This window comes from Nematolebias whitei, chromosome 6 (genome assembly GCF_014905685.2).
Source record: "Nematolebias whitei isolate Nwh7 chromosome 6, NemWhi1, whole genome shotgun sequence".
Classification (NCBI taxonomy): domain Eukaryota; kingdom Metazoa; phylum Chordata; class Actinopteri; order Cyprinodontiformes; family Rivulidae; genus Nematolebias; species Nematolebias whitei.
In genome coordinates this window covers 37,712,061-37,733,460 of record NC_056503.1, presented here as the reverse complement: position 1 = coordinate 37,733,460, position 21,400 = coordinate 37,712,061, and the positions used below count along the sequence as shown (strand labels likewise).

Below are 21,400 nucleotides of genomic sequence, written 5' to 3'. Positions count from 1 at the left end.
GTCTCTGTGTTTCCATTTCCTCAGTGAGTCAGCTTCGTCCGGCCTGTTCTCAGATCTTCAACCTGTTTTATCCCTCGGATCCGTCAGCCTCCAGACTGGAGCCGCTGCTGCAGCCTCTCTTCCACAAGTTGCCACCATTTGCAGTGCCGCGCTACCAGCGCTACCCTCTTGGAGATGGACGCTCGCTGCTCATTGGTAAGATTGGAGATTCAACCCCGGAAATCAATTACCTTGTGACCAAAAAGCCTCCTGTCTTGAATATTTTACATCTTAATCTATGTTTTGGTGTAATTATATTGTCATATCAATGGCTCTTTGAGATTTGCATTTCAAAGCTGATGTGAAAGCTTTAAGGAAATGTTTTAGTGGGACTACATTTTCATAATGTGAGTTCTCTGAAGTGCACATGTTCACAGATATGGATGCAAAACACTCACAGCTTTAATCCCATCTAATGAGTTTGTCCTGCAGAGGCAGAGGTAAATCCTACCTAAAGCCCAATGTTTGAAGTAATTAGACATCATTTTCTCAGGATGACGCACCTTCAGCCTGACATTTTTCAGGTAGAATGACCAGGTAGAATATGTGAAATATTAGTTTGGTTGATAAATGACACCACACTGCTGTAATCTCCCTGGGAGGCTTAGTTGTACAGACTGAGTCCTTAATGAGCTGCTGATTTATTTGAAGCATGGTTTAGCTCACTTTTGGGACATAGAGACCGTCTCTAAACAGCAGTCATGATGCATCGCTTGTTTCCTGTGCTTCTGCAACCACCTACAGAGAGAAAAAGTAGAACAAGGACCAGTCATTTGTGCCCACATCCTCCAAGCCTGATCCTAAATATGCAGATACGGCTTTGCATCGTTATGAAAATCTTGTAGAAATAGGGTTTTAATAGTGTTGTGTGTTTGTTTAAAAGATTTGTGTGATGTGTGTCGTTTAGAAATGTACAGAATTATTTTTCTTTTCTCGTTTCGTTTATTAAACGGCAGAGACTTTTTCAAATATGGACTCACTTCCATTCATTTCTTTTTTCCCCACTTGAGGCTGTTGGAAAGTAGCTGTTTTTTTTTTTTGTTGTTGTTGGTTTGTTTTTTGAAGTGTTCTTTGGTCTCCAAAACATCTGAAATAACTCATTGTGTTCCTCAAGAACCAGTTTTAGGACAATTGTTTTAAATGCATTTATTAAGCCAAAAAAAAAAAAGAAGAACCACCATTCTGCCCTCTGTCACTTTTGAACAACCTAAGCTGACGAAGCCTCCTGGATATTTTTATGAGGAAAAAAAATGAACAACACAACGGCAAAAATATGTACACTATGCTCTATGGTGACAGTTTTTCTTTAGCTTGAAAGCATCATCCCTCAGATAGGTAAAATGTTGATGTTTAGATGCTACCAAATGTTTTACAACTTAAACTACGTAAATCTGTTTTATAGTATTTCTTGAACTCAGACAGAAAAACATGCCCCAAAATGAAATTCACCTGAATTGAACTTCAAGCCATCAAACAAGAAACTTTTAACTCCGCTTTGAATCTAAAGACTGCTGAGATTTTCTCTGAGTCTGCCTGATACCACCTGAAACATTTTGGCCTCTAGTGAGGTACTAATGAATGTGTTTTTATTGAGTAAGCTCAACTGCTGTAACTTTCTGATGCATGGTCTGTACATTATAAACCAAAGAGATGTTGTTTTCAAACAGGAAGTCCGTACCAGCAGACCTTCCTTCTGTCATATCTACAAATGGTGTTCCTATTGAGTTTGTGGATTCTTACAAATACTTGAGCATTTTCGTCAATTCACATCTCTCTTTTAAGCCCCACATTGAAAACTTGGTAAAGAAATAGAAAGTAAAACTGGGCTTCTTTTTCAGAAATAGATCTTGTCTTACTCTGAATGTTAGGAAACGTCTTGTAACTTCTACTTTCCTTCACTCCATTGACTTTGGTGACATTTTTTACATGAACACCCTAAGCACCCTGCAGATGTTGGATGCTGCCTATCATGGTGCGCTAAGATTCATAACTGGCTGTAACTACCGTACTCATCACTGCACCTCACTGGTTAACTGGGCATCATTAACTTCACGCAGACTCTCACTGGTACATTTTCATCTTTAAATCACTTCTTGGTCTGTTGCCTTCATACATCTCCTCCTACATGTCACTTTGTGAGTGCAGCTACAGCGTGCACTGCCAAGACATAATTACCTGCAGCGTCCCCTCAGTGCGGTCTGAATTTGGCAAAAGGGCCTTCTCCTGCTCTGCTCCTGTTTCCTGGAACACCTTGCAAAAAGATCTGAAGCTCTCGACCTTGACTTCTCTAAGGGTTAACTAATGCAGACATGTTTTTGTTTTTAATATCTTACACCAAAGTCCATGCTCAATAATCCAGGTATAAAATCCAACAATGTTCAGTCAGGTCATCTGGACAGTTTCTTGTTTTTGTGCTGAGACGTTTCACCCTCCATCCGGAAGGTTTCACTAGTCCGAGGAAACAGCAAACAAAACTGCTTCTCCCCCAACAGCTTATTCCAAAGTGGAAAAAAAGAGAGAGCAAGAGCATGCCCCGTAGACCATCTTAGCACCAACATTTGTTCCAGTTCCTCGGACTAGTGAAACCTTCCAGATGGAGGGCAAAACGTCTCAGCTCAAAAAAGAAACTGTCCAGATGACCTGACTGAACATTGTTGGAGTATCTTACATCATTTTATAATGTTGCATATTTTTTTAAATTTTCTTTTTATACACCTTCTTTTATATACTTTTCATTTTATATGCTTTCATATGAATGTTTACTGTTGTGTGTACCTCATTTATGTTTTTTTGTTTAAAACAGGTCCCTCTTGTAAATGAGTCCTCATGACTCAATGTGACTAACCTGTTTAAATAAAAGTTAAATTAATTAACACACTTCAAGCCAACAATAGTTAATTTAGTTATGGCTGAGGGATTTACAAAGATTTAACAGGAAAACCTGTTGCACATGTTGTATCTAATCTACAACCTGTTAGTAACCTGTTAGTTACTATAGATTGTTTGTTTGTTTGTTTGTTTGTTTGTTTGCTTCAGAATATGTTCCAAAAGCTCACATTGTATGAGCCATGGGCTGTCTGTGTTTTAGTTTTCCAATGTGCACCAAACTTTGGTGCTGCAACTTTTAGGAGATTGCCTGCATAAACAGCTAAAAGTGACAAACAGGAACAAAAACTATATAATTTATACTTGTTTAAGAATAAATATTCAGTAGTGCACTGGTAACATGTTCAATTAATCAAATAATTAAATATTTTTTGTTATTTTTAAATGGAACAAGTGTAAAGTTGCTGGTAAAAATCAAACCTGACAAGACTACCATGGAGTCATCTTCATTTATTTTTCTCCGTAAACATTTTACCTGGGTTCTTCTTCTTTTTGTCTTTTTTATATATGATTGTTTTCCCATATCAAAAGGACATCTACTCAAATATACATAGTTACTTTATTGTAAGAACATAATTCATTTAGTCAAGAATTTACATACAGATAAAAACAGGTTGATGATATAATTCTTTTTTGTCATAAATTAATTATTTAAATACTCCTTAATGTAAGGTTGTTTTGTACTTCAACTCTAAAAATGGTTTAATTACTAAGTAATTTGTTAAACCTGCATCGATCTAATACATTCAATGCGTCAGTCTCATTTAGTTTGTTTAAACATGAACCTCGTGAGTGATCATGATCTTCTTTGAAAAAAACTAAGTCATGCACACCTTTTTTTTTAAATCTGCCTAATTTGGATTCCCAAGTTCTTGTTTTTCTTTTATCTAATGACATCATGTTCAGCCAGTCATGAAGCAGGAAGCGTGATGCTTCTCAAAGCCGCTGGTGCTGATAAAGGTTGTGGAGAGGAACATCAGACAGAGCCCTGAGCTCACTGGGTTGTAATTATGGGTCTGCATCACGGCTCCATTGATCAGACTCTTATGCTGTCAAATTAAAAACCATAGACAGGTGCAGTCACACAGGAGAAACTGTGGCGCACATCAGCCATTTCCTGCTCTCTAATATAGTAATTAGTGGTTATGATGCGTAGAGTGCCAATACAATCAGGCTCCTGTGAGAATGGCTTTGACATCCGCACCCTTCAACTGTGGAGCTTTAATTATGACGAATGCTGCTAATACGAAGAGAATGAGCCTCTTTCCTATTGATTTCCAGTTTCAGTCCATTGGGAAATATGCTGGTCCAAGACATGCAGCTCACATGGAATCATAGTGGCATCCATCAAGTTTGATTGCATGTCTTCAGGTGTCCTAATGTAAAAATTACAATTGCAATTATGTTTTCTCTGTATACATTCTCTGTTCAGTCGTACCGTCATCTGTTTCACTCTTCCTTGCGTTCAGCTTTGTGTGTGTTTCACAAAACATGTCAGCGGCCTCCTCTCTAACTCTTTGTCGGTGTCAAGAGTAATATATCTGCCTTTCTCTGCTCACTGTGTTGTGAAAAAATAAACTGAATAGTCAAATTTTTCCACAGACTGATAGAAAATGATGCTCCTCAGAGGTTTGAGGCAGGGTGCGTTATTGAAAACATGTCATGTGGATGATGTGCAGATAAGATAATGTATTGAAAGTATTAGAATGAAATTGCAAATATCCATCTCAGTGGTACTGGCATATTTTTGATTAAATCATACACAATAATTATCAAGGGATGTAAAAATGTAAAAAACAACATGAAACATGATATAAAAACGGCTATACATGTGTATGTGTGAGCATGCACTATATGTTAAAGTAATAGTGCTTTCATTGGTATAAAATTATTATTATTATACATAAAAATATAGTCCTTGTATTTGCCAAAATACAATTCTGATTTATGATTAAATGCAGTGTCCCGTGGGGAAATTTGTTATCAGCTTGGTGCTGTCCCACAAAGTACCTGCACAAAAAAAATCCCTAAATAAATAATTTCAGAAAGTACACGATACACACAGTCTATCAGCAAGGCCCATTCCACAATTACCATTTTGTAAGATACATATATATATATATATATATATATATATATATATATATATATATACCGTATTTTCAGGCGTATAAGTCAGTTTTTTGCATACAGTCCTGCGACTTGTACGCCGAAGCAACTTATGTACGTTTTTTTTAATATTCATAACGCAATTTTTGACTGACGCTTTAAATTTCTAAGAACTGCAACAGCGAGTCCTCTCGTGTGCGCTCGCTTCACTCAGCTGGTGCAGGCGGAGGAACGCTGGAGAGCTAGCGTCTCCAGCTGCATGGATGGTGTAGCCCAGGCGAAATAAAGCCGTTTTGAGCATTAAATAAACACATAATAAACACGATGGGTCAGCAGTGAACATAATAAATGCAACTCATACGCCGAAGCGACTTATAAATGTTTTTTTCCTCTTCATGATAATTTTTTTGACCGATGCGACTTATACTCCAGAATGTAAAAAATAAATAACTAATGCACAGCGCACATTAAAGTACACACTGACACATTAAGTGATTGATTCAGCCTTTGGAGACACAGTTTAACATTTTGATTGTAGTTATGTCAAATTATTTTCATTAAATGATTTAACCAGCATTTTGGGGCTCTTTTACGAGAAGGCAGGAGTTCAAATGAATCATATTCAGTTACCTCTAAAATAGCTTTACAGAAGGTTTTGATGTGGAGTGACAAAACTTTTTTAAATATTTTTTCCACACTTAAAGCCTGTTAAAACTCAAAGACCTGTTGAAACTCTGCAGGACAGACTATACTCTAATATTTAATTAAATTTCATCTGTCACAGAACAAGGTAGTGATTCATGTAAAAATGGAGCCTCGATAATATTGTATTAATCACTTTGAAGGGATAATATGACTACCCTCCTAAAATTAGAACAGCTAGAACAAGCCCTGTCAGGCTGAAACTGACAAAGAACATCTGGAAATCTCTTGAAACATCTGGAGCCAGAATGTAAAGTTATAGATTTACTGGGAAATTTTGTTTACTGTTGTTTTTTAGTTTTTTGAATTGAACTTGCTAACCACTTAAGTTTAGACAGTTTATTTTGTGAATTTCAAAGCTAAATGAACACCTCACACTCATGTTATGTTATTTGTGTCTTTAATATCCAGTTTTTACAAGTCTCCCTTCTGTCTACCTGCTGTCCAGAAATCTTTATGATGTAATGTAAAGAGGACCCAGAAATATGAGCAACAGGGAACTGAACCCAGCTGAACTTTAATGAGAAAATAAAGAAGCTGACGTGGCAGCAAAAACACGTCAAACTAAACAGAATGCACAGGAAGCAAAAACTACAACTAGATACAAAAAGTAAAGGACTGGAATACAACGAGAGAATGTGTGGTGCAGATGAGCAGAGAACAAAACTGTAGGACCTGATGAGTGAGTGAGAGCTGAGGTTACATGGAGGCTGGCAGTGGTTACCGAGTCCAGCTGAAGCTGAACGCGAGGAATCGCAAATTAAAACAATGAGACACACAGTAAAATATTAAAACAATTACGAAACAATGACAATAATACGAATAACTCGAACAACAAACAAAAAAGCCCAGGAGTGTGACACTTTATCAATCAACCTTTATTTATACAGGTAAATCCCATTGAGCCTCGAGGACTCATTTACAAGAGAGACCTGACTTTAAGAAGCGTGTTTGCCACTTTAATATCCATAGTATTAAATATTAAAACTTTAGTGATTAAAAAAATCATAGATTTGCTTAAAGTAGTTTAAATGTTTGGATGCAGCAATGGTTGTTTTTTTGACCTGACAGAAAATAACAAATTAACATTTCAGTGAAATGAAACATTTAAAGCTGGCATAAATGCTGTGATTTTGGGGAACGGTGGTGCAGAAGTTAGCCTGTGATTGGAAGATCACTGGTTCAACTCTCGGTAAAGACAACATCAAAATGTGGGTGGAAATAGTGAAGCACCCACGCCTCCACCCTCCACTCTGGGCCCTTGAGCAAGCCCCTTAACCCCCACCATATGCTCCTCTGAGCATCCTAGATAGCAGCTCTCTGCTCCACACATTGGGCTGTGGTAGCTCGGTGGTCTGTGGTTGGGTCAGGAAGGACATTTGACATAAAAATAATTGCCAAGCCTTTGTGCAACTTAGTTCACTGTGGCGACCCCTGATGAAGGGATCAGCCGAAAGAAGAAAATAAATAAATGCCGTGATTTTGCTCTTACAACAGAATGAACTCTGTAAACAAATATTTCTCTAAAATTTGAGGACTACAAAAGCTGTATTTCTCCTACCAGGGACATTTTTCTCTAGCAAAACATATTCTCTTCCCAAATTATTCCCACTTACACTCATGACAGATGAAATGGTTGCCTCCATGCTGACAGCAGATACAGCTTATGTAAGATTTCCAAATAAAAATAGTTCTTTGTCGAGACTGTGGAGATTTATTACCCAGGTCTTCTCTTTCATCACCTCAGGGACTGAGGATTCATTTGTATTCTCCTGCTGGGGCTCATCGTTCAAAAGATAAACACACATGTGGCCGCATAGAAACGTTATTATCATTATAATTCCAGCAGCCATGTCTACTTTAAAGTAGCCAGCTGCATCTCGAGACAGTTCTTTGTGGCACTTGTGAATGCAAACTGATTATCAGAAGCAGATGTTAAGAGCTGGTTGATGCACTGATTATATGTGTGGAGATAATATGCATAATGCTAATCTTTCTGTTAGAAGTGTGAATGTGACAACCACAGAAAACCGTGTCAGGAGAAACTGAGGTGTCTGTTCTTGAATGAGAGGCGGCAACATTCACACAATTATAAGGCAAAGCCAGACACGAAATGTTCTGTTTAACCTTTGCAGCCAAGCAGACACACCTCGCCGCAATAATTCTTGGCTCCACTCAACCATAGTACACCCTGTTCTAGCTCCACCTTTCCACCTTAAATCCATTTCTCTACAGCCAAATAAACTGGGAATACAGGGAATGGAAGCAGCTACACAATGTGCACAATGTGTGTCATCTGTGCACTGAGTTAGTGACAAATAAACTGTTTATTGTTTCATTGTTTGATTGATCTTAGGGGATGTCAGAGAGGTTGATGTTGTACTTTTGCACAATGAAAAGCAGTGATAACGAGGTTTATTCACGAGTCAAGATATTTTCAAGTGTCAATACAAACATGATCATGGGTACTCTTACAGAATGTGACTGGTTGATAATGAATGCAAAACAAAAATGAGCAAGTCTGTTTGATACTATTCAAAATAAGTTATAACACAGACGACTGTAAAAGCAGTAGAGAATGTAGTTTTGAACACAATTTAACACAGTCATTTTTGGAAGATATGAAATAAAGGTTATCTGGGCATAAAAATGTCAAATTCATAATTTGAATAATTAAAAATGTGATAGTTGAGAGAGACCCAAATGTAGAGCAAAGCGTATAAAATTAGTTTCTGGGACAAACATACTGATAAGAAGCAAGCGCAGACACAGTCCAGTGCCATTTTTATAGCACATTAAAAGAACAGAAAGTGACCAAAATACTTTAAAATTCAGCCAAACAAAAAGTTAAAAACAACAATAAATGCAAAAATATATAAGAAACATTAAAAGAACAAGTAAAAGCTAAAATAAAATACAGAAACAATACAAAAAAATCTGATCTACTGGTAATAGATAATAATACACAAAGGCCAAGGAAACGAGCGGTACGTCCATGTCCACAGTCGCTGAGAAATTTGAGTAGTGAAAGTTTGTAGTTTTCGAGAGGAGTGTTTTTCTGGACTGGAATTGAACAGGGAATGCAAGTAAACCTGAATGTTTTTGGTGCTAGGTATTTAAATGGGTAGGAGTTACACCGTGTAGAAGTACATAGGTAACGCAGAACCTGGCGAGTGGAGGGAGCAATTTTATCCAACACCAGGAGCAATAGCAGAGCCAGGAGGTGGCCAATGGTGGCCTTGGCCAGTGGCCACCATATATTAAACTTCTACCAACTGCCACCCCAAGGGCCACCCTAATCATTTGAGGAAACTATAATTTTAAGCAGTATGAAAAATAGAAAGTATGGTTTCATCAGTTGATCGGGGTAGTCGGTTTTGTCAGAGAATTTTCAGTCAAGGGTTATGAATGTTTTGTTGTGTTTTTCTAAGATGGCTGAGAAACATATTTCCCTCTGCCCTGAAAACCGAATGACTACAAAAAAAATTCTTATCTTGACCTGGAGGCCGGCTCGCTGACTCATAGTGCCCCCTTGGTGTTGTCGCCATGAGAACATGCCCAAAACTTTCTCTTATCTCATCTGGAAGCTGAGTCTCCAATGGCCATGGATCATGTCTGTGCGGCTGACTGCAGCTGGCTACAGGAGGAAACACCCACTGGACTCTGCTGCTGTACAAAAGTCTGCAGCAAACTCTGATCAACACTCATTCCGTGACATGTTCCTTGCATTATATATCTATGTATGTAATCTGTCTTGAATGGGTGCTTGCAAGTAAAATGACAGTTAAAAATCTTACTATCTACCCCAAAATGGACAGGAAGGTGATGGAGAGAAGCCAGGCCTGAAGTCATGTGTTCATGTTTTTTAGTGCCAGATGCTGTTTGCTGGACAATTTGTGAGCAATGTAGAGGTGATTTATCCAAACCACACTACAGAGTGATGCAGTAGTTTAAATGAGAGGTAATAAAACCACCGTCGCAGGCATCTGCACCTCCAGATTCAGGAAGAGGGCCACCTGTATCATGAAGGACCCCACTCACCCAGCACACACACTTCACTTTTTGCCCCACTCCCCTCAGGCAGAAGGTTGCAGAGCATTAAGTGCAGAACCACTAGGCTGAGGAACAGCTTTTACCCTGAGACTGTTAGACTCATGAATCCCTAATCAGGATTATTAATGTGAAGAAAAAAAAAGCACTGAAATACAATTTTGATTGGTGACATGTGCTGCTGATTATCCATGCTGCTGATCTCATGCTGCTGACTATTTCATGCTGCTGTATTCATTCGTTCGTACTCATCCCCTCACAAATACTCATGTTCGTGCTGCTGTTGTTCGTTGTATTGTTTTGCACCATTAGTGACTAGCGTGTATCTTGGATCTTTTAATGTAACGTTTGGCATTGGTTTTGCGCACATCTCAGTGTATATCTTAGATCCTTATTTACTGTTTCTTTTTACACTTTATATTTTTGCTATTGTTGGGTGTAATTGGGACCCTGTGTACACAACTTCGTTCCACCTCATGCACCACATGTGATGCGAATGACAATAATAAAAGCCTTGATCTTGACCTAAAAGCCGGAATCACAATCTAAAACCAGGAGGGAATGGGATTTTCAATAGGCTATAAGGCAAACAAATAAAGCATGTAAATCAAGAAACAAAAATCTAAATTTTGGAACAAAAACTAATATAAGAGGGCCATATACTGAGGGCTATACAAACGGAGTGGATGATGAGAAATTGTGAACAGATGTGAGCAGCAAGAAAAAACAGAAATACTGGTAATCAGAAGATAAAGGGGAAATGCAAACAAGTCAGAATAAGTATTAAGATAAAAAAAATCTATGGATGTATTTGTTCTCCTGGCCTATTAAATTTTGTTTTATGCCACCTTGCTGTTGTACAATTAGGTGCTGAAGAAAAGTCTCAGGCAAGTTCTTGTGGTCTTGCTTCTTAAAAAAGTTCTGCTGAGGTCAGACTTCCCAGGGATCAGAGTCTCATCTGAGCCACAAGGGTTTGAAAGAGAAGAGCAGAAAACCTCTCCAAGAGCTACGTCCAGATAAAGCAAAACGAACAGATAGAAGAGCTGTTGTTTTATTTAGTCGTGCTGAGAATAAAAAAGGTTCAAGGTAAAATCAAGTTCACTCGACAGAAAGACAGGACTGGAAGATAAATGTGTTTTATTTATTTTTCAATATAAGTTCAATTGAAGTCACACAAAGAAAAAAAAATTGCACCTGTGGGTTCCACTAGTGTTTGTTAGAATGATTAAAAAAGGGGATTTGTCTTAATGAATCTCTATAACCTGGTGTTTTATTTGCTATAAAAGAATGTTGTCAGGATTCCAAGACTTGAAGAAACCTCTGAGGTCTTCAGCAAACTGGCTGTGGATGCTTGTGAGTCTGAGGAGTGGTTTCAAATAGATCCAGTAGGTCAATTTAATTTTTCCACGCTAAGAAGAAGAATAAAAAAGGTGAGGAAATTGGTAAAACTAAACTTTTCAGACACATTTTACACACAATTCTAGAAGATTTTTATTTCAAAATATTACAACTAAAAAGACAAAGATGGATTTCTTACCTGGCAGCATGGTGGCGCAACTGGTAGAGCTGCTGCCTCTCAGTGAGCAGGTCCTTGGTTCAAACCCCGGTCCAGGGGCCTTTCTGGGTGGAGTTTGCATGTTCTCTCCGTGCATTCATGGGTTTTCTCCGGGTGCTCCGGTTTCCTTCCACAGACCAAAAACATGCATGTTAGGCTGATTGGTAACTCTAAATTGTCCCTAGGTGTGAGTGGGAGCGTGAATGGTTGTTAGTCTCGTTTGTCTCTATGTGGCCCTGTGATGGACTTGCGACCCGTCCAGGGTGTACCCCGCCCCTCGCACAGTGATTGCTGGACATGGGCACCGGCGACCCCCGTGACCCAAGATGGAATAAGCGGGTAAAGATAATGGATGGATGGATGGATGGATTTCTTACCTGGATTAGAGGTGTTTAAACACACACACACACACACACACACACACACACACACACATTCAAAAATCTTTAGAATCAAGGCAGCATATTGCTATTTAACATAGTGACATCATTTCAAGTATGTTAGAAAAATGTTCCCTGAATTAAACAAAATGATTGTCTGGTCCCACTAAAATAACTTTATAAAAACTACCTTGCTAATGCACTTTTGGTCACCTTTTAATGATGAAAACACCAGCTTTTGAGGAAACAGCTCTACAGAGGTACAAAACATCACCATCTAACAGACTACTTACTGTCAAAGGTTCAGATAAATTTCCAGTGGATTTTTGTTGGAGAAAATCTCTCTCACTGACACTGGTTACCCAAAAGAACCACACTCAATGGCAGGAGAAGATTTTAAACCAGTATTTTATACTTGCAAGGTCAGATTTCAGGAGAGGTTACATAAATATACATATATCGCACACACAAATGTGCATGAAAACCAGCCACAGAAAAAAAGCCACGAGCCACGCTATCTGCTCGTTTTTATACTCTTCTCAGCTCAGCAGAGTTTATAGTGCAGGGGGTGTCCTTGAAGCCAACCGCAGCCCGTTGTATACCACACTCTCCATTTACACAAAGCTTCATGGGCAGAGATAAGAGTGCCTTAGGAGCCGGTTTAAGCTTATTTTGGACTTCTTGTTCTCAGGGCAGAGGGGGAACAATGTCAATAATAATAAAAATATCCATAATCTTTGATCAAGCATTCCCTGACATATCACCCTGTTTTATAGATGTTTTATTACAAATATCAATATCAATTTTGCATAATTTGAAAGAGTACTTGAAGATATTCTGCAAACTCTTCTCTGATAGTTGAAGTTAAAGAAGAGAATCAGAAATCCTCACAAATCAAATTTGATGCATTCAGAGCTTGTGAAAATACAATAAATGCTGTTTGGTGGTTAAACAAAAGAAAGTTGATGTCGGAGACTTTTGGTAAGTTATTTACTTGTAGTTTATTTCTGCTTCTTACTGTTTTTACAGATATAAAATGTTTATTGGCATTGTTTAATAATTAAAAATCAAATTCATCTTAAAGGCTTGAACCACTGATTCAAGAGGATTGAATTTGTTCTTTTCAAATGTGTTGCAGTCTTCAGAGTATATTTCTTACATACATTTGCTGTGACTGTTTATTTCTCTCTCTCTCTCTCTAGCAATAAACTTACTGATGAAATAAAGTTTGTGACAAGATATTGCAGCCATAAAACTAAAGTTTGGTGAAGTCAAGTCTTTGGAGAAATTAATTTTATTCTTATAAGGTATCATCACATAGTGAATTGGAAAAAGCTCTAAAGAAAAGCAGCCTGAAAGATTGTTCTCTTCGTTTTGTTTACAAAAAATGTAAATCCAATGGATTCAATTTCATGAAGGCTAGCAGTCTCTGGATTGTGTTTGGACTCCCACACAGTACTTGTTTTTTCAATTTTGAACGCAAAGAAAATCAATGCGTGGCCCTTATTAGGCAAGTTCCAGCAGCAATTTAGAGATTCAGGTGAGTCATTTGTTCTCTGACTAAAAGATGTTCTTCATTTCTCTTCAGCGGACAGTATCCAGAGCCACCCAAGTGTGTTTTTAGAAGATGAGCAGCCTCATGGAGGTACACCTTCACCCTCTGAAGTAAAGAATGAAGAAAAAGGTGGGAGTGACGGGAGAGGTCGTAAAGCCAGTGTTACCAGTGTGGAGAGTGAAATGTCCGCTTGCTCCATAGGCCGACTGGGAAACACCATCGCTAACAGTGAGTTAGATGGAAAAGGGTCTCACTGTCCCCATTGTACAATTTTGTGTTGCAAAGTCTCACTGATTTTAAGCTGACCTCAAAATGCACCAAAAATCTGTAACTATGTGTCGTTTCAGTTTCTGGTAGCTGGTGGGGCTCCAAGAGGCTGGATTTTGCTCTATACTGCCCAGATGTGCTCACAGCGTTCCCGACTGTGGCTTTGCCACACCTTTTTCACGCCTCTTACTGGGAGTCCACGGATATCGCTGCTTTTATTCTTCGGCAGGTAGTAAACCCTGATCAGTTGTTTTCTCCCCAGCGGGTTTCACGAACTTAGAGATGCATCCTCTGATATTTTGCTACACTTTTTCTTGCTCTTCTTCCTTTGGCTATGCCCTCTTCAGGGATCTCCACAGCGACTCAACCTCCTCCATCTCACTCTGTCATATGCATCCTCTGTCCTCATTCTACCTCCCTGTCCTTTCTAACTGCATCCACATATCTATCTCCTCTGTCTTTTTACTGGCAGCTGAATTTCTAACATCCTTCTACTAATATACCCACTGTCCCTCCTCTGGACATGTCCAAACCATCTCAGTCTGGTCTCGAACTTTTTCTCCCAGTTATTCAACCTGTGCTGTACCTCTGATTATCTCATTCCTAATCGTATCCATCCTTATCATGCCTAAGAACCTCAACATCTTAATTTTTGCCACTTCCAGTTCTTTTTCTAGTCTTTTTTGTCAATGCCACTGTCTCCAGACCATACAACATAGCTGGTCTCCCCGCTGTCGTAAACTTTTCCTTTGACCTTTGCTGACACCCTTTCGTTACAAATCACTCCTGAAACTTTCCATTTTCCTAGACAGTTGACCCAAGTACTTGAAGTCCTGCACCTTTGTGACCTCTTCTCCTTGTAGCCTCACTGTTCCACTGGCCTCCCTCTCATTCACACATGTACTCTGTCTTACTACAGCTGACTTTCATTCCTCTTCTCTCAAGTGCATACCTCCTCCTCTCCATGCTCTCTTCCTTCTCCAAGTTCTTGTCCTGTTTGCTCAACAAAAGTTGATTAAATGACTAGGTTTCTGTTGGGCAAAATGTTTTTAAAGTTTCGCTGAGGGGTCCAAGATTAGAGATGCTCTCTGAAGAACGTCAGACCTTCATGAGTTGTTTTCTGGTTGTATTTAGGAGCAGCAGATAGTAACACTGAGGGGATATAACAATCAGCTGACAGACACATTAAAAACCACATAGTAATTTCTCCGTTTACTCCTTTAATGATTTGATTTGATTTTTCCATAGGCTGACAGGAAGAACAACCGTTGATCAATGTTTGCATGTGCTGTTGTCATCTTGGATCTTGCGCTCTTACACCCAACCAGTCTCTGTACATTTAAGTCTTTTACCACAGCAACAAATTCATCACAAATGGTTTTCCTAACACAATGGAAGCTTTTATTCTAAACTGGGAGCATATAAGGACCTTAATAAAGCAGTTCTATGAGCAACTACTGGTTGCAGTTCCTGTGGCAAGAAACACAGAAATGTTAGTTAAAACTAAAAATGTTCCTTCAGTCTAAAGACAACTTCTCAGGCTTTTGAATCTGAGGTGGAGAGGTTCTGTAAACATGTTATTCTAAAGAATAAAATATTTTATGCCTGAAATTAACATCCTTTAGACTTCAGTGTTTTATGGTTCAAATTTGATACATCAGGTCTGATGTGATGCTCGTCAATTTGAAATCTTCTAATGAATTTTTGGATAACACTACTAATAAACTGCTGTCGTGGATAGAATACTGACCTTTTCTAAAATAGTTTTTGTTTTGTGTGCTAAAGTAAAAATTGGGGTACTTGTACATATTTTTAGTATCACCAATCCTTGATTCTCAGTACTTTTACTCCACTTATTTTTGGAGAATAGTGCACACTTGACTGGGCTATGATTATCTGACAAGTTTAGTTGCTTATTTTAACAATTATGTTTTTTGACACACAACATACTTGACGTACTTCACAGTACTCAGTAACTTTGTTCCATTTAAATTGTAGACAGGAGTAGAGCTGATAAACCCAGTTAACTGTGAATAGTGATGGTCTTTGATCATAATTAAGAGGATTCTGTTTATTTGAACACAGCTGTCAAGATTTAATCATCTCAGCATTTTTAATTGCTATATTGTTGTTCATTTTTTTAATAATTAGATGATTTAGGTGTTTGATAAGTTAGTTGGACAAAGCAAATATTGTTGTGCATCACTCATATCAAAAAGTCTAATTTCTGATTTTTTTTTTTCAAATGGATGATCAGTTAATTTTCATATTATAATTGCCAGTTCATAATTACAGTTTATTAGGTAACAGCTGGGCGTCGTCTCCTTTAATTAAAGCGGTTAAAAAAAAAGTCATATTATTCATCTCCTTTGGTGCTTTGATTTTATAATTGTTATAATTATAGTAAAAGGTTACAGGATTTTTTTCTTGAGTTTTATAATTAATGAAAAAAGTCTGTTTCTGTCGTTGCCCTATACATTTTAATGACGCATTTACTTTTAAAGAAGTATTTGTTCAGTGATTGATTTGTAAAAAACATCTTCCATACCTCTAAACGAGACAAAAAAAATGATGGGACACGTCTGATCAGTGATGCAGATGAAAGACAATAAATAGCTGATCACATCATCCTTCTTTTCTCAGCTCAGAACAATAATTAATTCATTGATGCGAGAATCCTACAGATCCATTAGAGGTTTACTGAATCCAGTGACTTTGTCTTGAGGTTAATTCCTGCATTCACTTGTTTGAATAACCCAGTACAACCCAGTGCAGCTCTTAGAGAACCCCAGAACACGTGATACTGATAAATTGTTGTGATTTGTGAGGCCTACATTAAATCATATTCACATGAGTTCACATGGTGATGCATGATTCACTGAAAACAAGTGAAGAGGAATAAAACCTGGGGCAAAAAGTCAGCTATCATCTGCTAAATAAAACTATACTGTTCAAGTGTATTGTAAATACTTAAAAAAAAGTTTATATTTATATATTTAATAAAGTTTGAACCAACATCTTAACAAGCAAAAGGTCATGGGGTTAGAATATGGGAACACAAGACTGAATAGTGATGTAGAACTGGTGATTGGTCTCTTTTTGATGTATTTGTCTGTATTCTGTAATGTTAGCCATTTAGTTCTTATCTTTATTTATTTGGATCTATGTATTTTATACTGTCCTTTGCATGTTTTATTTTTGCTGTACATTAATTTGGTTAGCCTTGTTCTTGTTTTAAATGCTTTATAAATAAAGTGGTATTTGAACTGACGAGCTTCTAGAAACTTGAATCCATAAAAGCAGTCGCTTTAACGTTCTATCAGTAAGGACGTGAAAGATTATTAGCACACGACTTTTTCTACAAAAAAAAAAAAAAATTATTTCCCAGTACATGATAAAATACCATCCATCCATCCATTATCTTTACCCGCTTATTCCATTTTGGGTCACGGGGGTCGCTGGTGCCCATGTCCAGCAATCACTGTGCGAGGGGCGGGGTACACCCTGGACGGGTCGCAAGTCCATCACAGGGCCACATAGAGACAAACGAGACAAACAACCATTCACTCTCTCACTCACACCTAAGGACAATTTAGAGTTACCAATCAGCCTAACATGCATGTTTTTGGTCTGTGGGAGGAAACCGGAGTACCCGGAGAAAACCCACGCATGCACCGAGAGAACATGCAAACTCCACCCAGAAAGGCCCCTGGACCGGGGTTTGAACCAGGGACCTGCTCGCTGAGAGGCAGCAGCTCTACCAGTTGCGCCACCGTGCTGCCCATAATAAAATACCAAAACTATAAAAGTTAAATCTAAATGTATTGCAAATTCAGTTAACTGTATTATGTTGTATTTGAGTTAGAAGATAAACTGCAACTTGGCAAAACCTCTCAAATTGTGTTTCAGGTATTTCAGTTTGCTCTGATATTCACTTTAGAAAATCCAAACAAATATAATTTCTATTTGTAGCCAAAAGTTTTGTTTATCTGCTGCATTGTTACTACAGTACTTTTTATTTGCCCAATGAAGACGGTATGTATGTTATAGTCTCTGTACGTCTGTTAACTTTCCTTTGACCCACTCGTAACTTCTCATCCGCTCAAGATAATTCAACAAAACCTCATACACATATGCGTCGTCACTAGATGGAGTGTCACATAGACTTTTCATCACCCCACCTTCCAGGTCAAGGTCACAAATGAAAGTCAAAGTTAAACCCAGGTATTTTCTTGTCTGCACCACTGCTATAGATTGCTGTATAATAGTTTGTCGATGGGTGTATAATGTGCCCTATGTGGTACTCTTGTTCAATTTGTGGACTTTCCATAGTTTTAGGCATCGAAATGTATCGTTGTAAGTTTTAATTTTGTGTTTTACCAATTAGTTGAACAAAATAATGTTGCTTCTGCAACAGATGTTGCTAATTAATAACATCTTGACTATCTAAGAACACACCCCTGGAAAAAAAAGAGGATGCTTATTTCTTTTGCAGTTGTGACATCTGGAATACGTTGTTCTATATGTTGTTTTGTCACTGTGGACTGAAGCTCTTATATGACCAAAAACCCAAAGAGCAACCTTCATTTAAGTCATTACAAGGCCATATGATTTGTTTTTGTCAGTCTTGTTCTGAGTCACATGATGTGACATTATAGCCAAGAACACAACATAAAAAACTAAATGATTTAGCCGTGATGTGGGATGGTCTGTTCAGTGTTTTCAGCCATCTGTCAATATGTGCAAGGTCGCTATAACCGGTCTCCATGCATAGAATGAAGCTTTTTCATCAGACATGCTTTATACACCTAACATTAAATTATAAAATAAACTAGATGCTACAGTTCTGGTTCTTTTCTTGTGAACAGTCCAAAAGCAGAAATTAAATGCTAACTTTTGTAATGGGTGTTTGGGAATCCAAATGTGCCTGCAGAGAGTTCAGCTTCGGTGAAATTCATTAATCATTTGGATCTGAACTTTGAGCAAATGCATCCTCTGATGCCTCTAATTTCTGTAATACTTGTTTCTAGAATTAAAACCAAGGCTGAGCTACAACGTTTGGAAAGATGTTTCTAATTTACTGTTTCATTAGAAGTATTCCCACAAATGAAAATACTGAGATGAGGAGTGATTGTCGCTCAATAAGCAGCAAAGAGTCAGATTCAAAAAAATGAAAATAAAAATATCCTTAAAATGTTTTGATTGTTTGTGCCACCTTTATTTAACCAGGCATAAACACTAAGAACAAATTCTTATTTACATGCCTGGCAAACACCAAGTAGGGTCAAGGGAAGGGAAGCAAGGCAAAACCATGAATTACAGAAGTTGTGTCTGTGCTCTTCTATCAGCAAGAGGCAGGGTTTTCTTGCTTTTGGTTTCTGCATCAATAAACCTTTTCTCCTATGTCTCTTTTTGTTTTTCCTGCTGAAAGTTGATGCGGTGTGACTGTGTGAAGACCCAGGAAGTGGACAACATGGACTCAACTTCCTTCTCCCCCTCCAGCCCACGAGAAAAATGGCTCAGAAGAAGGACGCATGTCAAACTCAGGGTATCTTCTTTGCATTTACGCACTTTTGATCACTTTTGGCAACAACAACAACAAAAAAGAGTTTGTGGTTGCTAAGCCAATAATTAGAAGCTCAATCTTGTAATTTAACAAACTTTTATAAAGCACTTTTGCTTAAACACACAGTCTAAAACATGGTCTCTGAGGTGCCTTTAAATCTCAGTAAAATATCCATCCCCATGTTCTAAATCCCTTCAGCTAGAAGTTATTTGTCTGCTTGTAAGCAATAAGCAACATGTGGAGGATTTGTCTTTCGTGATGGATAATTCACACTCTTGGATGGAGGGGCAGATCATGCATTTATATTGTAAGTTCATAAACAAAAATCATAAAAATTGAGTTTCAGTACAGATTAAACCGACACAGAAAGCCAATAAAGTTTCTTAAATACTTTGAACTGGTTCTATGTTCAGAGACTTTATTGTTCATATATCTGTGCTTTCACAGTCCTCTGAGGCTAAACTTGTTCCAGGCTCACACGATGGCCCCTCTGTTCTCTCAACTTTAAAATATAGTTATTTCATATGCTGAAATTGTAGAGGTAAAATGCAGCGGCCGGAAATTATTGTGACGGTTTTACCTTGAAGCTCTGAGACAGGCAATTACACGCCATCGAGCAGTGCCAAGTAGAACAATCAAGGTCACATTTCTATGCTTTTTTTTTTTTCTAAGAGCAAAAACTTAGTGAGTCCTTGCTTTTTGAGAGACTATAAATAAAACTGAATAAGGACAATACCATGGAAACAAGGCTATATTTGAGTTTTAAGGTTTTTTTAATGTTCAAATTGTTCATCTTTGCTAACTGATGTGTGTCTGATGTCAGTGTTTGAAGCTGTTCAGAATACAATCAGATTATGAACTGATTTAATCAGTGCTCAGCTAGCACGTGTGCTGCAGCTCAGACAATTCAAACAGGCTCTTGGCATAAACATCTGAAAGTCCTTTGCTGGGTAACAAGTCTGTTATTGCTGGAGGAGCATACCGGAGCAGCCGTTCCCTTTTCACATTTGGATCTGTACCTCACATCCTTCTCTGTTTTGCCTTGGCGTCAATATTGAGGTAAACCTAAGCAGTAAATAAACTCTGTTAGGCATCCCCGTGGCACAAAGCTACACACAGGTGTGTTTTTATTTTACGTACTTATACACTGAAGGTTTGCTGTCACAGTTTCAGTGAGACCTCATGCTGACAAACAATTAGCTGTTGACAAAGCTAATGCAGGAGAGCAGCTGGAAAAGTCGAAGCTCCTTGTTAGGTGTCGCATCCTTTCCATCAGTTATCATTAGCTGGGACGGTGAAACGGTAAAGCACAACAACAACATGATTAATCACATTAGGTTTTTTCAGTTGTTGTTAAGTGCTAAAACTCCATAATGTTTTTGGAACTGTAAAGTCATTTTTTCAGGTAAGTTTTGAGTTCAGATCATTAAAGCTCACGCTCATAATCCAGGTACAAATCCAACAAAGTTCAGTTAGGTCATCTGGACAGTTTCTTTTTTTTTTGTTGAGACGTTTAGTCCTTAATCCAAAGAACTTTTTCAGTCTGAGGAGCCACAACAAACTGATTCCCATAAGCAGCACACCAACATAGTGGACCAACCGGTTTGCTGGTGATAAGATGGCTTCTGGGGCCCGCCCTCTCCCTTGTCGACTCCTCTGAGGCAGCCATAGCCAAAGTGGTTCAAAACTCAGTTGAGCTCAGACAGTTTTTTTAAGTTCTCAAAGTTTATATTTGAAGCTCCAAATCTACAGCTGTCTTCATGGGACAGGGGTGTCGCCAAAGGGGGAAGGGCACAGGAGGGGCAATGGCCACCTCTAAAAAATTTAATACACATAGTATTTTCTTTATATATATATATATGATTTAGGAGAGGACTAGCTTCTTTCTTCACTCCAACTACCTCCCCCCACCAAAACTTGTCTGAAGGCACCACCATGAAGTTAGAAATGTTGTAATGTGTAACTTTGGTTTGTGCACCTGTAGTAACATGAATATTTTTTGAACGCAAAGTCACAGAAAAAAATGGTGTTGCAAATGTGTAAAATTACATTTACACAAATATTTTAAAAAGTTACAGACTCACTATTTATCATTACCTTGTAGTTATCTATCTATCTATCTATCTATCTATCTATCTATCTATCTATCTATCTATCTATCTATCTATCTATCTATCTATCTATCTATCTATCTATCTATCTATCTATCTATCTATCTATCTATCTATCTATCTATCTATCTATCTATCTATCTATCTATCTATCTATCTATCCATCCATCCATCCATCCA

The 21,400-nt window shown here is 38.0% G+C and overlaps 1 protein-coding gene across 1 annotated transcript in view; it reads left to right on the top strand.

The window, feature by feature from the left end:
- The window catches only part of pitpnm3 (PITPNM family member 3), a 189,052-nt gene that overhangs the window by 136,499 nt on the left and 31,153 nt on the right, over positions 1 to 21,400 (top strand). The window contains exons 10-13 of the mRNA XM_037677586.1: positions 25 to 195; positions 13,310 to 13,504; positions 13,624 to 13,772; positions 18,975 to 19,091. Of these exons, the coding sequence (XP_037533514.1) occupies positions 25 to 195; positions 13,310 to 13,504; positions 13,624 to 13,772; positions 18,975 to 19,091 (632 nt within the window). The remainder of the gene's footprint in view (positions 1 to 24; positions 196 to 13,309; positions 13,505 to 13,623; positions 13,773 to 18,974; positions 19,092 to 21,400) is intronic.